This window comes from Phaethon aethereus, assembly GCF_964289735.1.
Source record: "Phaethon aethereus genome assembly, chromosome: 4".
Lineage (NCBI taxonomy): Eukaryota > Metazoa > Chordata > Aves > Phaethontiformes > Phaethontidae > Phaethon > Phaethon aethereus.
This window is the reverse complement of record NC_138578.1, coordinates 59781767-59802839: the sequence shown is the minus strand read 5'-3', so window position 1 is coordinate 59802839 and position 21073 is coordinate 59781767. Positions and strand designations below refer to the sequence as shown.

The window sequence follows — 21073 nt, the reverse complement described above, 5'->3', positions numbered from 1 at the left end:
AGAAGTTTGCAGCTCCTCTTTAATTTTGTATCACGTATGAAAGAAGGTGTTGCACTACCTGAATGGAAGATCTGAAGAGAACTAACTAAGGATGTTGTAAAATTTTGGGCAATTTTAATCTTACATGACTGTGAAGATTCTCAGTTGTTTGCTAAGCTGATTTTTGTAATGTTTAAAATGCAACAAAGATAAATAGTGTAATGCAGAAAATAAAATATTTAATGGGGTTCTTCCATCCACATTCTCACTGTATCTTGCCTGACTTCTTAAGCCTGGAGAGCAGATGTGACTGGTAAACACTGCATTTAGAGAGCCATGTGTAAACAACTCCATGGTGAGGATAGCATTACATTCTAGCCTCCTCCCTATTAGCTTCCTATAAAAATAAAACAGGCCCTTCTTTTCTGTGTGAAGTGTTGCAGTTTCTAGTCAAAGATGAATCTTGTTACCTTGTTTTTGGTATTTGAGTTTGGTTAGACTAAGTGCTTCTGAAATAATGTTTTTTAAATTTAGTCTTTTAGGTGGGTTTGTCACTTCTGTTGTTTTTTACTGTGTGTGGTTTCTCTTAGGGTTTCCTTTTTTTCTTGTTTTTGGAAAGCCTTGTTTAATACTGAGAGTGGTTGAACAAGAACCTATTGACCAATTAAATTTCTTTCTATTCAATTACAAATGTAAACTTACTGTTGGGACTACTTTAGCTGGGTGGAACCTGTGCAAGGACATTAATGCTCTGTATTCATTGTAGCTTCTCCTGGAGCTAATGAAATTTCCTGTTTCTGTCACTACCAGTCAGATACTGTCTGTTTTAATTACTGCTGCACTCATTCACCAGCTTTGCATTTACAAACTTTCTCTAGTGTCGTCCCTGGTAGCAATATACTGTGGTACTTTCTTCATAATCTTTTGTACTTTGTTTTGTGTGACATCTTTGCACATGAGAGGTTTTTTGTGTAATGCATTTGTTGATCCTTTTGGAGTGTAGGGATACTCTGCATCTTAGGATTGAAGCACTGCCACACAAAGCCAAGGAGCTGGGTATAAATGAATGGATCTGCTGTACAAATTCCATCTCAGTCCACTGTTACTATTGGCCTTGTCTTTTCTTGGGTAGTATAAGCAATGGGAGCATCAGAGCAGTACTCCTGAGGTACGTATGGATGCACTAGTACGTTTGTGCAGCGTTTCCATCTGCTTCATGAACAGTTTCATCTGTAGTGCGTTACCTTGCACAAGTTCTTACAAGCACAGGAAATCTGGTGGCTTTCCCAGTGAAGTACACTCTTTCTCAAGGAACACTTAGTTTGGATCCACAGACTTGTAGAATCGCATTGCGCAGAAGAGTAATTCTGAAGCGTAGTCTAAATGAACTTCAAATAGAAAATAACCTCTGTGTTGATCAAATGTAATAATAGTTACTGAGTCAACTTGTCCGATTCTGAACCTGAAAGAGTGTAAGTATGGTAGGCCTGGGGAAGTAGCATGTATGGAAGTAGAATTTTATATGGAAGCTACAGGGAAGGGAGCAACATATTTTAAAGGAGTACAGGTCAAACGTGGAACAGGAGTCAACAAAAGCTCATGAGGTTGGCAGATGAACAGGGAAGCGGTCTTTCAGTGTGTGCTGAAGTGTTCAGATCCTGCTTAAGTGCCCTTACTAATCTTATAAAAGTTTTGATGGCTGCACATCACTTGTATTTTAACACATGGTGGTTTGGTTCAGTGGAACGTGAGCTCCCAGTTATGTTCAGTTGAATTGCTCTACTATTTATCTTTGTTTTCTCTGCTATCCTCCAGATCACTTGTGCATAATAAATAAATATTCAGTTTCTTGTTACCATATTTCTACTCCCGTCTGTTTTGGATGTGGAAGCTGGATGGCATGTCTGTTGATCACCCTGTTGTATATTCATGGAAATGGGTTAGTGCTGACTTACCAAATGTCTGGGTTTTTACTTTGCCTTGAAGGGATTACCTGCACGTTCCACGCCCCCACATACTCCTTTACCAGCCAAACACCTGATGCAACTCTGCGAACTTTAGACAGGCCACCTGAGCAGTTAAACTGGTTCATTTAGGTTTCTATACATCCTGCTACATGCCAGCATGGAGATGGGAGGGAAGGCAGGTTGTGAATGTGTTGCACTTTATCAGAGTAGACTTTAGACTTTCTGTTAAAAAGAAAGATAAGAAGAAAGAAAGAAAAAAAAAATAGAGAAGGACCTGCCGTTTGGAAGGCAAAATTAAGTCTAGGACTCTTCCACAGAAGAATTAGAGGTAGGGTTGATAATCATAATTGTTCAGCCTATAAAATTTTGTAACCTTTCTGTCTTCTATTATAGACTTAACCATTTTGAGTTAAATTTCTTTTAGTGAATACAGATCTTATCAGGTTAATCGGTAATAGACAAGAAATTTTCAGTCTAAATGGAAGCAGGACCATGGACTTCAGTAATTAATGCTTTGCAGGGGTTCAAGTGTTGCCACAATTAGTTTGATTGCTGGAGGATGAGAAGTGAGTAACATCTCCTGATAAATTCGAAAGTGATATTTTGTTAAGTTGGTACTTGAAGACCAGTCCACAAAGTTTGCACTGAGAAGGCAGAATGTGCATGTTATAAACAGGAAGATTTTAGGTCTTGGATATGTTCATTCTTGCTTTAAGAATGCAATGTTTTTAATCCATTTCTTTATATGTGTTTTGGCAGCCTGTTTTTTTTTTTTGCAAATGGGTAACCATAAACTGTCTCTGTAGATAGTCTGGTATTTTCTAACACATACATGCATATATATACATGTGTAAAACCAGAATACAGATCTGACTCTTCAAGGACATCCATAAACCCCTGAGAGGATGTGTAAGGTGAGAAGGGATTTGCTTCCTCCAAGATGTACATACATTCTATATTGGATGCTATAAGAATGTAATAAGAAGGGAATGGACTACAGATAGTGTACATTGGCTAAGGGTGTGCTTATCTGGATCACTTTTACTCTTTGCATTAATATTTGGTGACCGTTTTCATTAATTCCTCTTTCTTATGGCAATGTTACTTTGTGCATGTAATGCAACCTTAGAGAAAATGAAATACTTTCCTTCAGGATGGTATTTTAATTTTTTAAAGTTTATTATTTTATTCAAGCAAATTAAGGCAGTTCTCTACCAGCCTTATCCTTAAGAGCATTTCCTTTGTAATGTTCTTTAATAATGCACTAAGAAAAATCCGCATGAAAGCTACTGTATGTACAGAGCATTGTTGACAATATAGTGTGTACATCAAAAACAACAATCAAATCAACACAATTTTCCTTTAATTGTCAACACAACTTGAGAATTATCAAGTGTGTGTTCCTCCTCTACCTGATGACATTTACCTAAACCTCTTTTATAATTGCATATCTTTGCCCAGGGAAGTCCTTTCCATTTACCTGTAAAGAAACAAAATAAATGAATGTTTCCAAGTTTCTTTTAAAGGTTATTATATAATTTCTTCATTGTATTGATATTTTTCATAACCACCTGTATTTTTTAATGCTTCTATCAGTATTTCCTACTTCTCTTTGCAACAAATAGTGATTGCCATTAAAGTGTCAAGTATTTGTCCTTTGCCTAATTCACATTCCCATGAAGTTCTCTGAAATGCTGTAGATACCCAAAGTTTGTGTATCCACACTTACATCCAGAGTGCAAGTTTCTAAAGGTTTTATTTGTGCTGCTAGCTGAAAATGTTGCATTAATTTTTATATGTATATTTTAGCCCTTGAGTTTAACTGTGGTAACAAACAAATAAATGTTGTATAAGGAAATAGGTGGTTTTGGACCCACCCTACTTGTCTTTGACTCTTTGAGAGGAAAAGATTGGCAGTGGCAAAACTTAGAAAAGGAGAAGCCAACAGCTGTGGAGGTTTCCATTCTTGTTTAGTCATCTGAGCTTAGTTGTGCGAGTGCCTTTCAACAAGCAAGAAAAGAATAGCTGCATATGAACCATGTGAGTCAATATGTGGTAGCTTTCTGAGCAGATTCTGAAGGAGTGAAAACCTTCCTATTTTGTTACTTTGTAGGGATGAGATAATTTGTGTGTGTGAGTGTTTAATTAAAAATCTTTATCATTATGCTAGCCAACGATAAAGAAATGGACCACTGAGCTACCACACAGAATAATTGTTTCAGGTGTGTCCCTTCTTCAGGAGCTATTTGAAATAGCTTGCAGAGATGTACTTGTCCTTGGCTGGAGAGTCTGGGGAATGGGTTTTGTTGCACTGATTTTAAAGCATTTGCATGCATAACTGGTCAGCCTGTCCTCGGGGGGATGTTTCACAGGAATTCTGTTTGTCTGAAGGAGAAGTGCTGTTGCAATGGCTTTCCATTTGGGATTTGGTAGGAAGAGATGGGTGGTTTTCACCATTTATTTTAAAGGTGGTGAATTGAGTAATTTTTCTTCTAGGTACGGCTTGTATCAAAGACTATTGAGCCTTCAGAGAAGCTGTATAAAACAATAAAATTAAGTGATACTGCAGTGGGCATTGAGAAGACTTATGTTTCTGATGTCGAGAACTTGATTAAAAACAATGTTGTTTACCCTTTCTTTAAAGAGGAAATCTATTTTCAGTTTGCCTGAGATTCATTTAATGTTCACTTTCTTTTGTAGTGATGCATGCTTGACAGAAAGATACATTTTTGGCTGAAGCCAAAAGAAAAAGTGAAGAAGGTTGTGACATGGTTAAAAATTAGAAGTGAGAGCAAGCATGTGTTAGGTGCCTGTCTCCCCTTCTCTGTGTTTACTTTAAGAACTGGTAATCATCCCATTGCATGGCCTTAGGTGTGGTATGTTTGTCCAGCTAAGGGTGTGTATTTGTTAAACATAGTTTAGAGATTATTCTTTAAATTGTATGGGTGCTATATTTGATTTGATCTGCTATTTCAATCATGCCAGGTTTCAGCTGTAGGTTGTATTTTTGCAATTTCTCAGACCTGCCTTTTCCTTTTTACTTCTGTCCTTGTAAAGCTGTAATTACCAAGCCATGGTCTTGGTGTATGGTACAACGTTTTCATCGGGTTATAGAAAAAAAAATGTTGTAGGATTTGGTCTGTATGATTCTTACTCAGAAGCAGCTTGTAAATCTGCTTGAAACTGGTGTTTGGGAAACCTTGCTCGGTATTGCTATCTCCTATATATGTATGTATGTATATGTGTGTGTGTATATATGTAGATATGTATGTGTATATATATATGCAGTCTTTGAAAATGTGTCCATTCACCTATTCATGAAATCCAAGTAGTTTACAAGCTTCTCTCTTTTAAAGATTACTCGGAATTGGGAGAACTTCCACCAAGATCCCCATTGGAACCAGTGTGTGAAGACGGCCCCTTTGGGCCAGTGAAAGAAGAAAGGAAACGGACACCCCGTGAACTTCGCGAGTTGTGGAAGAAAGCCATTATTCAGCAGATACTGCTCCTCAGAATGGAGAAAGAAAATCAGAAGTTACAAGGTTGGTGAAGTTCTTGTTTAAACGCTACTGCAATACAAGTTCACTTCATGCCTTTTAGGAATAGATATCTGACATATTTCTATCTCATCTGCACTGCACCTTTTTTCTCCACCTGAGCTGAAAGACCTCTTCTATTTTTTCAATCTCATGACCTGCAAAAATTCATCCACTGTCCCAAAGGGTGCTTTATTATTTCGTTTATATGAATGCCATTAATAAACCCTTTTTCCAGGTACATTCCAGTACAAAAAAGCCCCCACAAAAACAAAACTTAAAAGCTTTGCCAGGAGTTCCTTTGAAATTGTCACTCCACTTCTAAACTTTGGAATTAACACTCAGCTACAATATTAATTTTAATTTTTGACATGGTTCTTTTGATGCTTTCCCAGCTATAGATTAATTATTTTTTTAACCCTTTTTAGATAACACATGAAGATACAGTGTAATATTCTTATAACTGTAATTTGGGAACATCACTGGTTACTACAATGCATTTCCACTCCAGGAGCTCTGATGATCTAAAATGTCTTATTTAAGACTGAGTTACACATTGACCCTTGTTCTGGTTTCTTCAGTGGAGACTTTGAGAGCCTCACATGTATATAGTGTTTATAGTCCTATTTGTGTTCAGGGTTCTGAATTTTTCTATACTTGAGCTTTCCTTTTTATGTAGTCTATAAAAATGGACATGTGAATGATCACCTATAAAGTAATTTTTTTACTTTGCCATTACTGTTATGGAGCTGTATGCATAAGGAATAGATGACTGTATTGGGTTTGTATTTTTATTTGGTGTAGGTCTTCTGCACTAACTTTTTTTAAGAGCTGGGAAATTGAAAAATCCTGTTAGGAAAAATCTTGCATTTATTTCATTAGTCATCATCTCTCATGTTTCTTCATATTTAAGAGTTGACTAGCTGTAAGGAACTGAATTTAACAGACCAAACACAGTTAATTTTGCATATAATATCTTTAAAAAAAAAAAACACATACAAAAAAAACCCCAAAACTAAAGCACCCCACAACCACAAAAATTTAGATATGTAATGTTTCAGTATTAATAGGGTTTAATTTTAGGTGGATTGCATGATGAAGTTCTAAGTTAAATTAATCCATTTTACAAATAGTAAACAATATTAACATGATACCATTTCCTAGCTTCAGAAAACAATTTGCAGAACAAACGTCTGAAACTTGACTATGAAGAGATCACACCATGCTTAAAAGATGTAACTTTGATTTGGGAAAAAATGTTGAGTACACCTGGAAGGTCAAAAATTAAATTTGACGTGGAAAAAATACACTCTGCTGTTGGGCAAGGTAAGCACAGTTTGTTATTTTAAGTTGCTCAAATGCATGTAAATTGTACTAGAAAAGGAATAGGGTGACCTCTTAACCACTCCTTATAACCAGATTCTCACCATAGCTGTTCCTCAGGTTGCTGACTAAACAAGTAGCAGTGTTTGGTGTCTTCATGTTTATGCGTATGCAGTTAACATTCCCTTTCAGCAGTAACTACAATTGTATTACTGGAGTTAAAGTACCTGGTATTCATTTTTGAGTAACATTTGTCCTTACAGGAGAGTCATACGGTACGTCAATGTATTACAATTGTTGCAATCTGATTTTATAAGTTAAAAGTTATAGTTAAAAGAAAAAAGCCTGGATAATGCTGAAGTGACTGTGTAAAGAACTGAAGAAACTGTCTGCACTATTACCTGGAAATTCTCTGTTCCAGCTGGGCTTGTATGTGTGTATACAAACAGCATACATGGATTATCTCTGTAGAACTGCTTTTTTTCCTGAGTTCAGCAACACGTTGTACCTGCAAACACCACTTACAGACTTCCTCACAACTGCAGGGCTGAGCAACCAGCCTCTCTCTCCACTGCATCAAAAGTGACATAATCTAAGGACTTTTTTAAATGTTCTAAGAAACTGGGTTGTTAGTGTTATCTGTGCCATAGCTGGACCCAAAGGCCTTATGTTCGGTGGTGTATGTAGCTGATGGTAAAGATGGCTACTCCAAGGAGCTTTTTATAGTTCTATACAAAGCTTTCCAATGTGTAAAGAAAGTCTCAAGAATTCACCACTAGCAGATGTTTAATATTTTAAATATTGCACCTGCCTATATGTAATCACTCAAGCAAGTTAAACTAAATTGTCCATTTCAGACGACTAGGCACGTCTAGATTTCTAACAATATCAAATGCCCCAAACACAAATCTCTGTAGAGTAAGGAAAGCTCATTATCACAGGTTTCCTTCCATTCACGTAGGTAAAGGGCTCTCTCCAGTCAATATTTGAGCATGAAAAACTTGGTTTCTGTTGATAGTCCAGAGATGCAGTCCTGTGTTAGAGTTCAAAAGAAAACTTAAAAAACTTAGTATGACGGGAATAAGTAAATAACAAATAAAGCCCTGCTTAGTGGGTTGCTAATAAGAAGCATATACCAGTAGCCAGCAGATGGGGAAATTATCACTAGCTCTTGATGCTAGTATCGTGTTCTGCTCTCTAGAGCCCAGTTGTGTCAAACCAGAGTTCTTAGAGTGATGTCAAATTCCATACATATGCAGAAATGAAAAATGCATTTAAATTGAGTTTAGCAAGTTCTAGTTTAGACCGAAACCATGAAAAATAATTCGAGTAAGCAAGGCAAACAGGTAAGAAATGCAGGTTTCAATAAGCATGGGGCTTAAATTAGGATAACAAATATGTTGACCTATAATGTACACTGTAGTAGATGTTTAAATATAGTGCATCTTTCATTTAGGAAGTAGTAAACTAAATACTTCATTTTACATGTATGATGCAGCATACAGAGAAAAACTTAGTATCAGACTGCTTCCTTAAAGGGAATTTGAATACATTTGTAATTTTGCAGCTGTACATGTGCCCTGTTAAGCCAGTTCTACTCTATGTGACGCATTCAACCTCACTGAAGCTAATGTGATTTTTGATGTGTATCTGAAGAGGAGAGCCTGGCTCATTCAGTGTCTGAAACAGCACTTCCACTCACTGTTTCACGTTGGAGACTTTTCAATAATTGGGTTTAAATTCCCTAAAGTAATTTACAGAAACACTCTCTAAATACACTTGTGATGTGGATTCAAATATTACACATTTCTACTAGCATTTCATTTTCAAGCAATTGTCCGTGGATTATGATAGTGTAGTAAAAATAAGTATTGCAGAGATAAATTCATATCCTTTTGTGCTTGTATGAGAGAAGGAAGTTAAATTGGTCTAGTATGTGTTGTTATCTTTCCATGTAAGTTGTATGCTTGAGTCAATTTTGATTTCTCCTATTGTTGTCGTCCATATGTTACATATATGCAAAAAAAAAAAAAAAAAAAAAAAGGCAGTCCAAAAAACTTCCAAGTTATTTTAAATTGTAATGTCTGGTTCAAGTACATCATGGATTGGACAGAATACTTTCCCAAACAATAGTGTATTGATCTCTTATGTCGATGATTTAATAGTGCCAGTCTTGTGGTGAATAAAGTATGCATGTAACAATAAACTTTCTGTTACCTTCAGAGCTTTGCATATAGATACAAATAAAGGTTACCATTACCTATGTGAAATAGTTAAGTAGCATCATCCCTTTTTATAGAGAAAGAAATTCAAGCTTCAGAACATTTTTATGTGTACCAGTCCTTCAGCAAATCAATAGCAAACCTAGAAATACAATACTTGCTGTCTGACTATCTGCCTTCTGTTGTAGTCTCTAGATCACATCTCATTTGTACTTGTTTATACTTTTGGTATGTGTGCACCCTACCTTCCTAAAGTTTACTCCTAACAACAGTGTCAGTGCTATATTAGTGAAAAATGTTCTATTGCAGTGCTTTGTTGTATGCTTTACATGGAAAAATGCGAGATAAGCACATAATTTTTCAGAGACAAGTATTGCAATTTTTGCGGCCTCTTCTGGTACTTCTCATACTGGATTTAAGTGATAACCTTAGACTTAGGCAGCTTACCCTGTTTCTACCTTAAACCTCTCCTGTTAAGATGCTGATGTCTTTCATTGGTTGAGGAAGTATAAGCACTGTAGTTTGACCTGCTTCTATGGTCTGCTGGGGGTAGCAGATACGGATCTAGAAGATAGGGATCTGCTTGCATATTTGGCAGATACTGATCTTCAGTTCCTCAATCCTGTTAGCTTAACTATAGCTGAACCCTCCGTATGAGTACCAATTACTGTTTTAATGACTGACTTTTCTCAGGAGTACCACGTCACCACCGTGGGGAGATCTGGAAGTTTCTAGCAGAGCAATACCATCTTAAACATCAGTTTCCAAGTAAACAACAGCCAAAGGACACACCTTACAAAGAACTCCTAAAACAACTAACTTCCCAGCAACATGCAATACTTATTGACCTAGGTAAGTACAGTCGTCTGAAATTAAAATAAGGGTTTTATGATCTCTGGAAGAGAAGTAGATAAAAGAAGGTAACACACAAAAAGCCTCTCACCATTTAATAATAGGTTGTTGGTAAAAACTGCTTTTAATCTGGTGTAAGTGAGAACTATTACTTGACACCATTAGGAAAATGCAAAATCTGCATTCCAAGCACAAAGGTTCCTTACAATATGTGGCAATAAAAGATTGTTAGATGTAATTATAATGCATCTGTATTTCAGATATTGACAATGAACTCCACAGACCCGTGGAATACAAATTGTCAAGAAAGGAAATCACTATTTAAGTGCAGACTGTTGAATAACATGTGCTATTCATTCCTGATGTCCAGTGTTTGCTGTCTCTGTTAAACACTTTTACTTGAAATAATGCAGGTTTTGCTTTTTGCTTTTTTTCCTTTTTTAATGTGTAGTTGCTAGCAGTTGGTATTTTTACTTGTATTAAAACAATTATGAAGGAAGCTCTTTTTAATAATAATTAAAAAAGGCTCTTTTTAAGGCAGGTTATTCACACCTAATTCACTGTCTAGTTTTAAGCAGTAGATGGCTTCTGATTTAGGGATAGTGAGTTGGTCTGTGGAGGCACATATACTGTTTGAGTGTAGTAGAGAGAGGTTAGGAACCAGGGCTCTTGAATTTGAAGTGACTGATAGGTGGGCTTCAGGCAGGCTTTTGGTCTTCTTGAGTAGAATTTTCCATTTTCTCTCACATTTATTGTTCAAAACTCAAAAAGCTTTTTCTAGTATTAGAAGGAAACACAAGAAAGGAAATCTAAATGGAATGAAATGATTGTTTTAGGGTAGGAGCAGAAGAGATTGCTCCAGATAATTGTAAAAAAGCAGTCTTCATATAGCTCAAAAAATGATGCGATTCTTAAACCCTTCTTTTACTTTTTCCAGTCCTCTTCCTTGATCACTTTTAGTTCCCTTGTGTGAGATTGTCTTTCATTGATTGCCACTTGCAACTGCTAGACTAAGACGATAACGAAACCCGGGAACAGTTAATACGACCAAAAGTCAGTATGCTCTGTAAGGTGTGGATCAGTATTAAACATTGTTACTGCCTCTGGTTGCTGCTGCTCCCGGATGGTTTTATTAAGGTCTGTATCAGTACCAGCGACCTCTCCATCTCAGAAGCTCCCACGAATCAGCCATTTGTTCTGTAGACCTCACAGAGGTACTTTTTGGCATCCTCTCTGTCTTCTCTCTTGAAGGCTGATCCCTTTTCTCTCCAATCCTGCCCCCAAGCAGTGTGTGACTGCTCCTCAGCTGGGTTAAATATTCTGTGGAATCTGTTGCGGTCATTAAAGCATTTCTAACATGACAGTAATTATTCAAATAGATGTGACTGTTGAGTCAGGTGTTCACATGTCTAACCTTTACCCTGGCAAAAGTATTTGTGTTTGAATGTAAGCCATCTAATGCAAGTCTATAACACCTCACTGGTATATGGCTGTATCGCAAGTTTTTACAGATAATCCACAGATTATCCTCATGAATATATGGTTGTGGATATTTTTTAAGATACTCTTCTCTCCTCCTTTTGGATATTTTAATTCAGTTTATTGTCTCAAAAACCCAAAGCTGGTGTTTTTCCAAGGGGATCCCAGCTCTTCTGTGTGGGATAGTCCTTTGCTAACTCAGTGTTCATTATGCTCTTTCATAATAAAGGAGAAAATTAATTGCTTCTTCCAGAGCATGATTCCAGAACATACAAAAGGCTTGTGTTGTAGGACTTTTGGTTTGGGTCTGAAGAGTTGTGTGGGGCAATTTAAGAGGTCCATGACTAAATGAATTTGCCATGAAAAACTCCATCAGGGAAGTTAGGCACTGCAAGCAACCAAATGTCATGTGTTAGAATGATAAAAATGTGTGGGAAAATCTGTACTTGGTTTGATCTGAATGATTAATACCTATTGTATTATTTTCAATTCTGTCTTTTCTGTAAAGAAATAGTCAGAGTTGTCCCATCACACTTCTGCTCTTTATAATTATTCAAACAGTATTTGAGTACTTTTAATTGCACATGAAAGGCTATGCCTCCTTTCTTCCACATGGAAGAATTGCCTGACAAGGGATCATCTGTACCCAGAGCTGTCCAGGGGCACCTATTTCTTAATAACTCAGCATGCAGACTATCTTCAGCGTGTAATGAACTATCAGAAGATTTGCGCAGTTTAGATGGTGACCTAGGCTTTGTATGGTAAATGAGAATATTTTCTCCTTTTTTTGCAACACTTGGTGAAGTGAGTCAAAATATCAAGGTAGTGCACAGAAAAAAAGAATCTGGTGGAACAGGCATGTTTCTGCAGAAACTGGTGTGAGCTGAGGTGGGGAGGGTGATGGTCGATGCCACCTTCACTTTCCTCTACTTGACAGGCCTTCCAGCTTTAGACTTGGCACTGGGCAAGGGAGTAACACTCCAAGGAGCCTTAATGACAGCTGGGAATAGGCATTTGCAATGTATGTAAATCGTTTCCCTCCAAACTTTGTCACACCAATTCTAGGAATTCCCCTGGATGGCACAGCACCAGAAGCAGTCTTCTGTTTTTGAGAGAGACATTTGTGTGCAACCAGAGATCATTTGCTAGCAAGTACCCATCAGTGAAGTCAGCAAAGCTGGTGTTGATATCCCTGGCAATGAACGTTGGGATTCTGTCGCACTGAAGTGCCTCAGTAAGGAGTGAATAGTTTGGGGCTGGGTTAGTGAATTGAACACCTTCAGCAGAGGGGAGAGGTGTGGGACAATTCCTGGGCAGTAGGGAGCACGGTCAGTCTGAGCTTGGTTGGCTCACACAGCAGACTGGGGCTTGCTGGCTCAGCAAGCTGTTGATATTTTCTGCCTGGTTCTGCTTGTAGAAACAAATGACTGGATGTGTTGGCAAATGGGTAACTGCACAGTGGCTTTCATGCAAAGTGTTGTTTTTGCGGCAGAGCTATTTGCTAGCCCAGTAGTTGAGGGAAGGATCGGGCCCTATTATTTCAGTAAGATGAAACTAGGAAGCTGAAGGCTTTGGTGATTCACATTGAAATAGAGTAGCGCTGCACAGTAACATAGCATAACTGGGTAGGCAGCTAGAAGGAATTTGCGTGTTCTGACTTGTGTTCCTTCAGGCTATCAGAAGTGTTTCTCTTAAACAGATCTTTAAGAGTCCTTCTGAAAGCATGCGCTTTTCCCTTGAGAGAAAAAAAAACTTCTTGCAACATGGTATAATATTTGAAAAACCTTCCCCAAATTAAGCTAACAAGGTCTTGCTAAGACAGTATGAGCCAAAGCCGTAATAGTATTGCACGTGCTTAGTTGAATTGATGCATCTTCCGGTGTAAATAGTGCTTCCTGAGAGTGAGAACGGCAGTGTGCGTCTGGATGCAGAGGTAAGGTATAGCAGCTGCTTTCCTGGCCCAGTTTATGTGTCACAGTGCTATTTTATTAAGTGGACAAGAACAAAGCCGCAATTCCCTCAAGGCTTTTTTGTGTATTTCCTTTTGTGGCCCCACCTGCAGAACCTCTGCAGTGACTGGGGATTTCAGGTCCTGAACACCCAAGTCATGTTCAGTAAATGATTTCTTCTCTCAATAAGGTAGGGTAAACTGAGTTCCAGATGCTATCAGTGTAGGAAACCACTGTATTCATCACTGAGTGTTTGCTGAACACATTATAAAATTATGTTTTGTTTTATTACATTTCAAAAATAAAGTAGTAGGTACCTACCTTCTCATTCTGGTGCTCTTGAGGTATCACAGTTCACTTACAGTCTCTTTTCAGCAGGGCCAGAAGTAGTTTGCTCCTAAGTAACAGCTAAAATTCTTAGTTAAGTCATCACCAGGGCACTCAGAAACAAATCGCCTTGTGGGTTTAGCAGTTCTGCTCCTCCTCCATTTACTGTTTTTAGAACTTCTTAGCTTTTTTATTCTTGCTCAGCTTGTTACTTTCCTTCATGACTTGTATGAAAGGACCCTTGCTGCAATAGTGAGGCCATACAGGTCTGCCTTTAGACCATGCTGTAGTAACTTGTCATTCAGGCAGAGGTTTCCTTTGCAAAGGAACACGAGCTCCTTCTCATTGGGAGGTTAGAAATATTTCTTCTGTAACGTTCAGCTCTGTGACAGCCTGGCCAGGGGAGACCTGCTCAGAAACTGAATGCCAGTGTCCCATGTGACAGACTAGAGCAGCTACCAGATCGCAGAAGGACTCTGCCCCGGGCTTCATCTTCTTGAAACAGGAGCTCTGATGTTATCTGGCAACACAGCAGCATTCCAGGAGCTAAAGGGTGGGGTCGTATTTAACAAGTGCACAATGGGAAAACAAGCTCCACTTAATACTAGAACAAAGGAAGTATTCAAATTTCTTCTCTGTGGAGGTGTTTCACAGGGGAAATCTGATGGGGGGGGGCTTTAATAGAAATTAAAATAGTCCCTTTTGGAAACATTTTCTAAAAACATCTTTAAAAGTGAAGCCTTTAAAGTGTCTGTTCACGGAATCACAGAATGGTTGAGATTGGAAGAGGACTCTTGAGATCATCTAGTCCAAACCCCTGTTCAAAGTAGGGTCACTTAGATTAGGTTGCTCAGGATCATGTTCCGAACCACTCAGGTTTTGAGTATGTCCACAGATGGAGACTCCACAACCGGTGTCTGGCCACTCTTACAATAAAAAAAAGACTCTTTTCTTATGTTGAGGTGGGATTTCCTGTATTTCAATTTGTGCTCATTACTTCGTGTCCTGTCAGTGGGCACTACTGAGAAGAGCCTGGCTCCCTCTTCAGTCCCTCACACTGGGTATTTGTGCATACTTATAAGATTCCCCTGAGCCTTCTCTTCTCCATGCTGAAAACAGTCCCAGGTCTCTCAGCCGTCCTTCATAAGAGAGGTGCTCCACTCCATCATTTTAGTGGCCCTTTGCTGGACTCTCTGGGGTGTCCATGTCTCTCTTGCACTGGGGAGCCCAGAACTGGACACAGGACTCCAGGTGTGGCCTCTCCAGTGCAGAGCAGAGGGGAAGGATCACCCGCCTCCGCCTGTTGGCAACACTCCTCACAGTGCAGCCCAGGATACTTGCTGCAAAGGCAGGTTGGTGGCTCATGTTCAACTTGCAACCACCAGGACCCCCAAGTCCTCTTCTGCAAAGCTGCTTTCCAGCTGGGTGGCCCTCAGCATGTATTTGTACCTGGGGTTATTCCTCCTAAGATGAAGGACTTTGCACTTTCCTTTGTTGATGTTCATGAAGTTCCTGTCAACCAGTTTCTCCAGCCTATCGAGGTCCCTCGGAATGGCAGCACTGCCCTCTGGTGTATCAGCTTCCTGCTTTTGTATCATCTGCAAACTTGCTGAGGGTTGGCTCTGCCCTATCATCCAGGTTGTTAATGACCCTCCCTAATCAGGGATCAGCTACAGGCAGCCTGTGTCAAGTGTTGGTTAGAAGCTGGCAGAGCTAACCTTACCACAGCCTCAGCCTTACCTGCCAGCAGCAGCACCTTCAGGTTCCCAGGAGTCCCCGGCCATCCTGAACAAAGTGTCCAGATGCTCAAGAAAAGCGAGCTGAAAGAAGCAAAGCCCACACAAAGTGCCCTGTTTGTTGGCTGCCTCTTTTAGCTGCACTCTCATATAGCATGTATATAGCATGTATCACAGCACATACATAGCTATGCAATTCTTGATATTGTAAGGGCTGCAGAAAAGACAAATTGAGTTTTTATTCGTTGAGTAAATATTGTGGGTCAAACCAATTATCCAAGTTAGTTGGATTGGTTTGGTTTAAGGACATGTGTGTCCCAGCTCTGTATGAAAGTTTACAGATAAGCCAGCCTGCAGTGGAAGTTGTTGTCTCGTTCCAGAGCTGAAGGGCTAGAAATGGCTCAGTTGTACTCCTACAGCTCTGCAATTAGTACAGTTTACTTTAAGCTGGGATTTAGAGAGATGTGGGGAATAGATCCAAAGCCCATCACTACCAAGAGAAAGTTTTGCTCCCACAACTGACTCCCACTCTCCAAGCACTCGTCACTTGTGCTGCTGCTCGTGGGACGCCTTCTGGAGCTGACACACCTGAGCGACAGGACAGAACAACTAACCCCATGTAAAAGGGGATTTTTCTGCCATGTTAGTGAACTGGATCGGCTCATGGAAGAGTTTGAGCTTCATGCTGCAGGAAAGAGGACGGACCCTTAAGACTGGGAGGGACCAAGGCAAGGAGGAAGGTGACAAGAGACACATTTACTGGAAAGAAAGACAAGAAAAGAGAAAGGGAAGGGCCCCCAACACAGAGAACACAGATGTTCTGAGTCTGTGCCTGTACCCTAATACTTGTCTAAAAGCCAGCACTTCTTAATCGGGAAGAGAACTGGGTGAGTCATTGAGACACTGAATAGAGTTTCCTCCTATTATAGGCAACCACCCTCTTATAAGCCCTTTAACAAACTCAAGGGCCAGTCTTAAGAACCAGTTACTCAGCTGTTCCAAACAACAGACTGTCCCAATCCCAGAGCGTGTCTTCTCTGACAATTACTAAATTAATTTTGCAACTACTGTAACAAAACTAATCAGAGAAGCACTTATCTATAAAGTATAAGAGTCAATAGTTCTGCATAGTTAACTTCCTTATGGTCTTGCTGAAGGTTGACTCAGAATCTACCTTTCAGAAGACTCTACCTTTTGAAAGACTGTTTAATTTGATAACATGGCAAGTATTTTTTTGTTTATTTTTTAGTTTAAGTCACTAACTTCAGCTGTTTTCACAGGGCGCACATTTCCAACACATCCATATTTCTCAGCGCAGCTGGGAGCTGGGCAGCTGTCACTCTACAATATTTTGAAGGCCTATTCACTTCTGGATCAGGAAGTAGGATATTGCCAGGGCCTTAGTTTCGTAGCAGGAGTTTTACTACTTCATATGAGTGAAGAGGAGGCTTTTAGAATGCTAAAGTTTCTCATGTTTGACATGGGCCTGAGAAAACAGTATCGTCCTGACATGACAATTTTACAGGTATGATTTCAATTTTTCTAATAAAAGGGTGCTAATGTTAAATCATAATAATGCAATGTAGGTCGCATTGTCAAAATCTGGACTTGAACTTAAATTCAGTTCTCAAAAACGGGAAAGGATAGTCTGGGAAAAGAACACATCATCTTAAATGCACTGGTTTCAAATAAAAAGTCTGGGAAACTTTGAAAACCATAAATAAGAAGAGTTCTGTTATGTGTTGTATGATGTTGAAATGACCCTGCAAATGAACCTGTCATAGGCTCACAGATCACATCCTGGATCTTTTAGGTGGCTTCTGAGTATTTCTTTTCTTCACATAATTCCATCCAAATATCAATTGACAGATTTCTTTCACTGTTTCCAGTAAGAGTGTGAAGCATGGACATTGCTATTATGAGTGTTAAAATATGTTTATCTTTAGTCTCTTTGTTTTTATTCCATGCAGATCCAGATGTATCAACTTTCTCGACTTCTTCATGACTACCATCGGGATCTCTATAACCACCTAGAGGAACATGAGATTGGCCCCAGCCTTTATGCTGCTCCCTGGTTTCTCACCATGTTTGCCTCCCAGTTTCCCCTCGGATTTGTAGCCAGAGTGTTTGGTAATTCTTCATAAAACTTCCATCTGTTCCTTTTGAAGTCTTATATTTGGAATCCTGTTATTAGGAATAGCATTGTTTTCCAACCTGTTCCAGGCACCCAGAGAAATATTTTACTTACTATTGATGAACAGAAGAACAACAGAGGTCATCTTACAGAGCATGTAGTATTTGCAGTAAAATGGAATGAGAGAGGAGGAAGGCATGTGACAGTCCCAAACCATCCTGTCTTTTCATCCTCATTGTTACCTTTTCCCACCCTCTAAACATTTGTAGAGAGGGTGTAAAATTTGATGCCATGAAAGCATGGTAATACGACAGTGGCACTTCAACACTGACAATTAGTTTCAAGCTAAAAATAATAAAGGCATCATCTGAGAAATATATCTATTTACTCCATTATCGTTGTCTCCAACAGCGTCAGTGGAAAATTATTTTGAGGGTTGTGTTTTTAAAACACACACAGAGATGACCTTTGCAGTTTAATCATGGATTTACTCTGCAGAAACACAGGAATTTCAAACTAGTATTTCTTATCCTTACAATTTTAGCCTGACTGATAGTCTCACTTCTGGAAAATGTTCAGAAGCATATGGGGTTTAGGCTCTAAAGCCACTTCTGTTACCTATTTTTAGAATCCTCAGAAGGGAAGTTCTCTTCTTTTAATTACATTTAAATTATGAATTTACCTTGATGCTATCTTATGGACATATATTTCATAGATTAATTGTTTGGTATTTGAGAATATGCTTTATTTCCTTGTCAATTGTTCGTTTTTCAGTTTCGTTACGTGGTACTGGATGATGACGAGGGTAGATTGGAGCTTTCGCCCCAATTCCTCTCTTCTAACGAGAAGCTATTTTTGTTTTCCTTAGTCACTCTCACTTAAGAGTGAAGTAATGAAGCAATCATTTTTTAGGTCAATTAATATTGACACTTTCCTGACTTAAAAAATTATAGTCTCATCTACCACAATAACAAATAATGAATATAGATTCCAAGAAGAACCGACAAGAATCCAGTCCTGTTTCTGTTTAAGGACGTGCCAAAAGTAGGGCTAGAAGAAATAATGGTGAAAAGGATGGTGTATAGCTAAGCAGAACTACATATCCTGTGATTAGCACCTTAACTCCAGGGAAAACAGCATTTTTTTTTTCCTGGAACAGCTCAGAGTAGGCTAACGTACATCGCCAAGTATCTAGCTGACTAATAATCTGTAGGAATCAAATGAAGTGCTGTATGTGAGTGTCATATACTGAGTTTATAATCAGTTCATCTTTCATTGTTCTTAGTCATTCATAGTATTGTACATGATAAGAAGAGTCTTTGAATGGGACATTTGACTGCAGTGAGAGTATAGAAGTGCCTTGTGTATACAGTATATTTGGATTTCTGTCTTAATACACAGATTAGTATTTTATCTGTCATTGGAGGATTGTAGGACTTTAAAAAGCAAAGATTTCACATTAGAATAGAAGGCATAGATACATGATCTTCACAGCACTGTTTTTAGGTCAAAACCAGAAAAGCATGTGTGACTGAAACTGTCACCTCTTAAAAATCTGATGTTTTTTAGAGAGAGAGTCCAGCATGACCAACACTTGCAGCTTTTAACGTTTCAAAGTATTCAGTAATTTCCTTAAAGCAGTGTTTACTTGAACTATGTAAATCGAGAACATTGGACATTCTTATACATTAGAAAGTAGAATCTCACCTTCACCCATGCTAAAGACTCTGAAGCACGAACCTAAAAAAGGCTGGAGCTGTCACTTTGCTCGTGGCTGTTGTTAGCAGCGTGGCGTGTTAGGATACGAACAGTTCTGACCCATATGTTCACACACTTTTGCAGAACACACATGTATTTTCATTGCTCGCTTATTAGAACCCTTGGGGTGAAAGAATGTCGCCTTTTAATGTTGAAGTAACTCAGCTGTAGGTTACTAAGACTGTAAGATTCCATTGCCGTTTTCTAACATGGTATCTTTGAACCCTTGATACTTAAGGCCCCACTGCTATTTAATAATATAATTCTTACAGACTGCTTCCTTTAGATTTCCAGGGAAATTCCAAGCATACTTAATTCCAAGCATCTTACAAGCAGTGTGTAAAAGAAACGGGCTAGAAAGAGCTTAACCCAAAGACTGTTTTTGGAGTCAAATAGCAAACCTCCTTTTTACTTTTTAATTATTTGTCCAAACTTTCAACACTTCCCCTGAAGATCCCTTGAAAGTACAGCGTTAACAAAGATGTGTTCTTTAATACCCCTATTTACTTACTAATGGAGGATACTTGGTAGAATAATGTTTATTTTGTTTCAAGATTGTAAATAAAACTTGATTATTTTTTTTTAATCCAGTAGGCTGCCAGTCATGCTGACATTAATTTGGGTACCTTCACTGTACTGTTGTTGGCTGACAGCCCACATAACGAGGAGTGGATAACAAACAGGTCTTTATTTTAAATGAGGGGGGGATTTCAGCCATATATTACCAGCTTAGCTCATACAGACGTTCGTTAACAACTTACAGGTCACCTTGAGTTAATCTACTTGTCTTTATGGGGCAGGTGCTGAATCATAAATATGCATTATTTCCAGCTCCGTTTTTTTCGCTTTGTGTTTCCTAGTTGTTCTTCAGCATTCCCTGTCCTAACACAGAGCTTTTCCTACAAAGCATTTTCCCATAGTTTTCAGTCTCAATAGAGAACTGAGGCAGATGCCTACTCTGTTACCACTTTTCAATCATTCCTGCCTTTAGACTTCACGTTGAATCAGAGCTGAAAATCTTACAACGTTTTTAGGACAAATGGCGGCAAAGTGCAAGATTTATGGTTAGTTGTTACTTGCGCTTTTCTCAAAGAGAAAGAGAGAGAAGTGAAATGATTTACAGTTCAACATCACAGGCAAAAGAGCACAAGGTGGAATTTCATTCTGATACAAATTTGGAAAGAAAGGTTGCTTTTACTAAGAAAGGCAGTTAGCCAGTGTTTCCATATGTTCTTTACTACATCAGAAATACCTGTGGGTTTGCTAGTAGTTGTTTCCCTTACTGTGTGGTGGTTTTTTCCCCCCTCTCTCTATTCTTCTTTTTTTTAAATCATTAAGACATTTATTTGGTGTTATTGTGCTACTTTGTAAGTGATTCTGACTTCATTCACAGGTTCAAATACAAGGAAGGGAAAGAGCAAGAGAAAAGACCTTTAAAAATAAAAATATATTTAGGAAATACAGAATAAAACCACAGTATCTTCTCTTCCTTTTCCACCTCCACAAGTATTGTTTCATATGTTAGATGCTTTTGCCAGTAATGAGTCCCTCAAAATCAGGAGCTGATTCTGAGTTATAGTAGCAGGAAAGTCAAATGCAGGGCAATGCTGTTTATACTGTGGACAGTTGGGTTTGTCAAGATGGGTTTCTTGTCTGATGCTTTCATTGCAGTCTCCTATTTCTTTCCTCTATAAAGACATAGGCAATGTGTAAAGGAAAAGAAAAAAAAGGAAGTTGCATTGAAAAGGTCACTAGATAACGTGGTTTCAGTGCACTTGAATGTATGCCAGGTGCTGTCCTCGCAGGGCCAC

The 21073-nt window shown here is 38.6% G+C and overlaps 1 protein-coding gene across 3 annotated transcripts in view; it reads left to right on the top strand.

The window, feature by feature from the left end:
- Positions 1-21073, top strand: part of TBC1D1 (TBC1 domain family member 1) — a gene marked incomplete at both ends in the record, with an annotated part of 104949 nt that overhangs the window by 77676 nt on the left and 6200 nt on the right. For all 3 annotated transcript variants that reach the window (XM_081999583.1, XM_081999582.1, XM_081999581.1), the window contains 5 exons: positions 5303-5488; positions 6647-6808; positions 9721-9879; positions 16651-16895; positions 17341-17500. In XM_081999583.1, coding sequence (XP_081855709.1) covers positions 5303-5488; positions 6647-6808; positions 9721-9879; positions 16651-16895; positions 17341-17500 — 912 coding nt within the window. The remainder of the gene's footprint in view (positions 1-5302; positions 5489-6646; positions 6809-9720; positions 9880-16650; positions 16896-17340; positions 17501-21073) is intronic.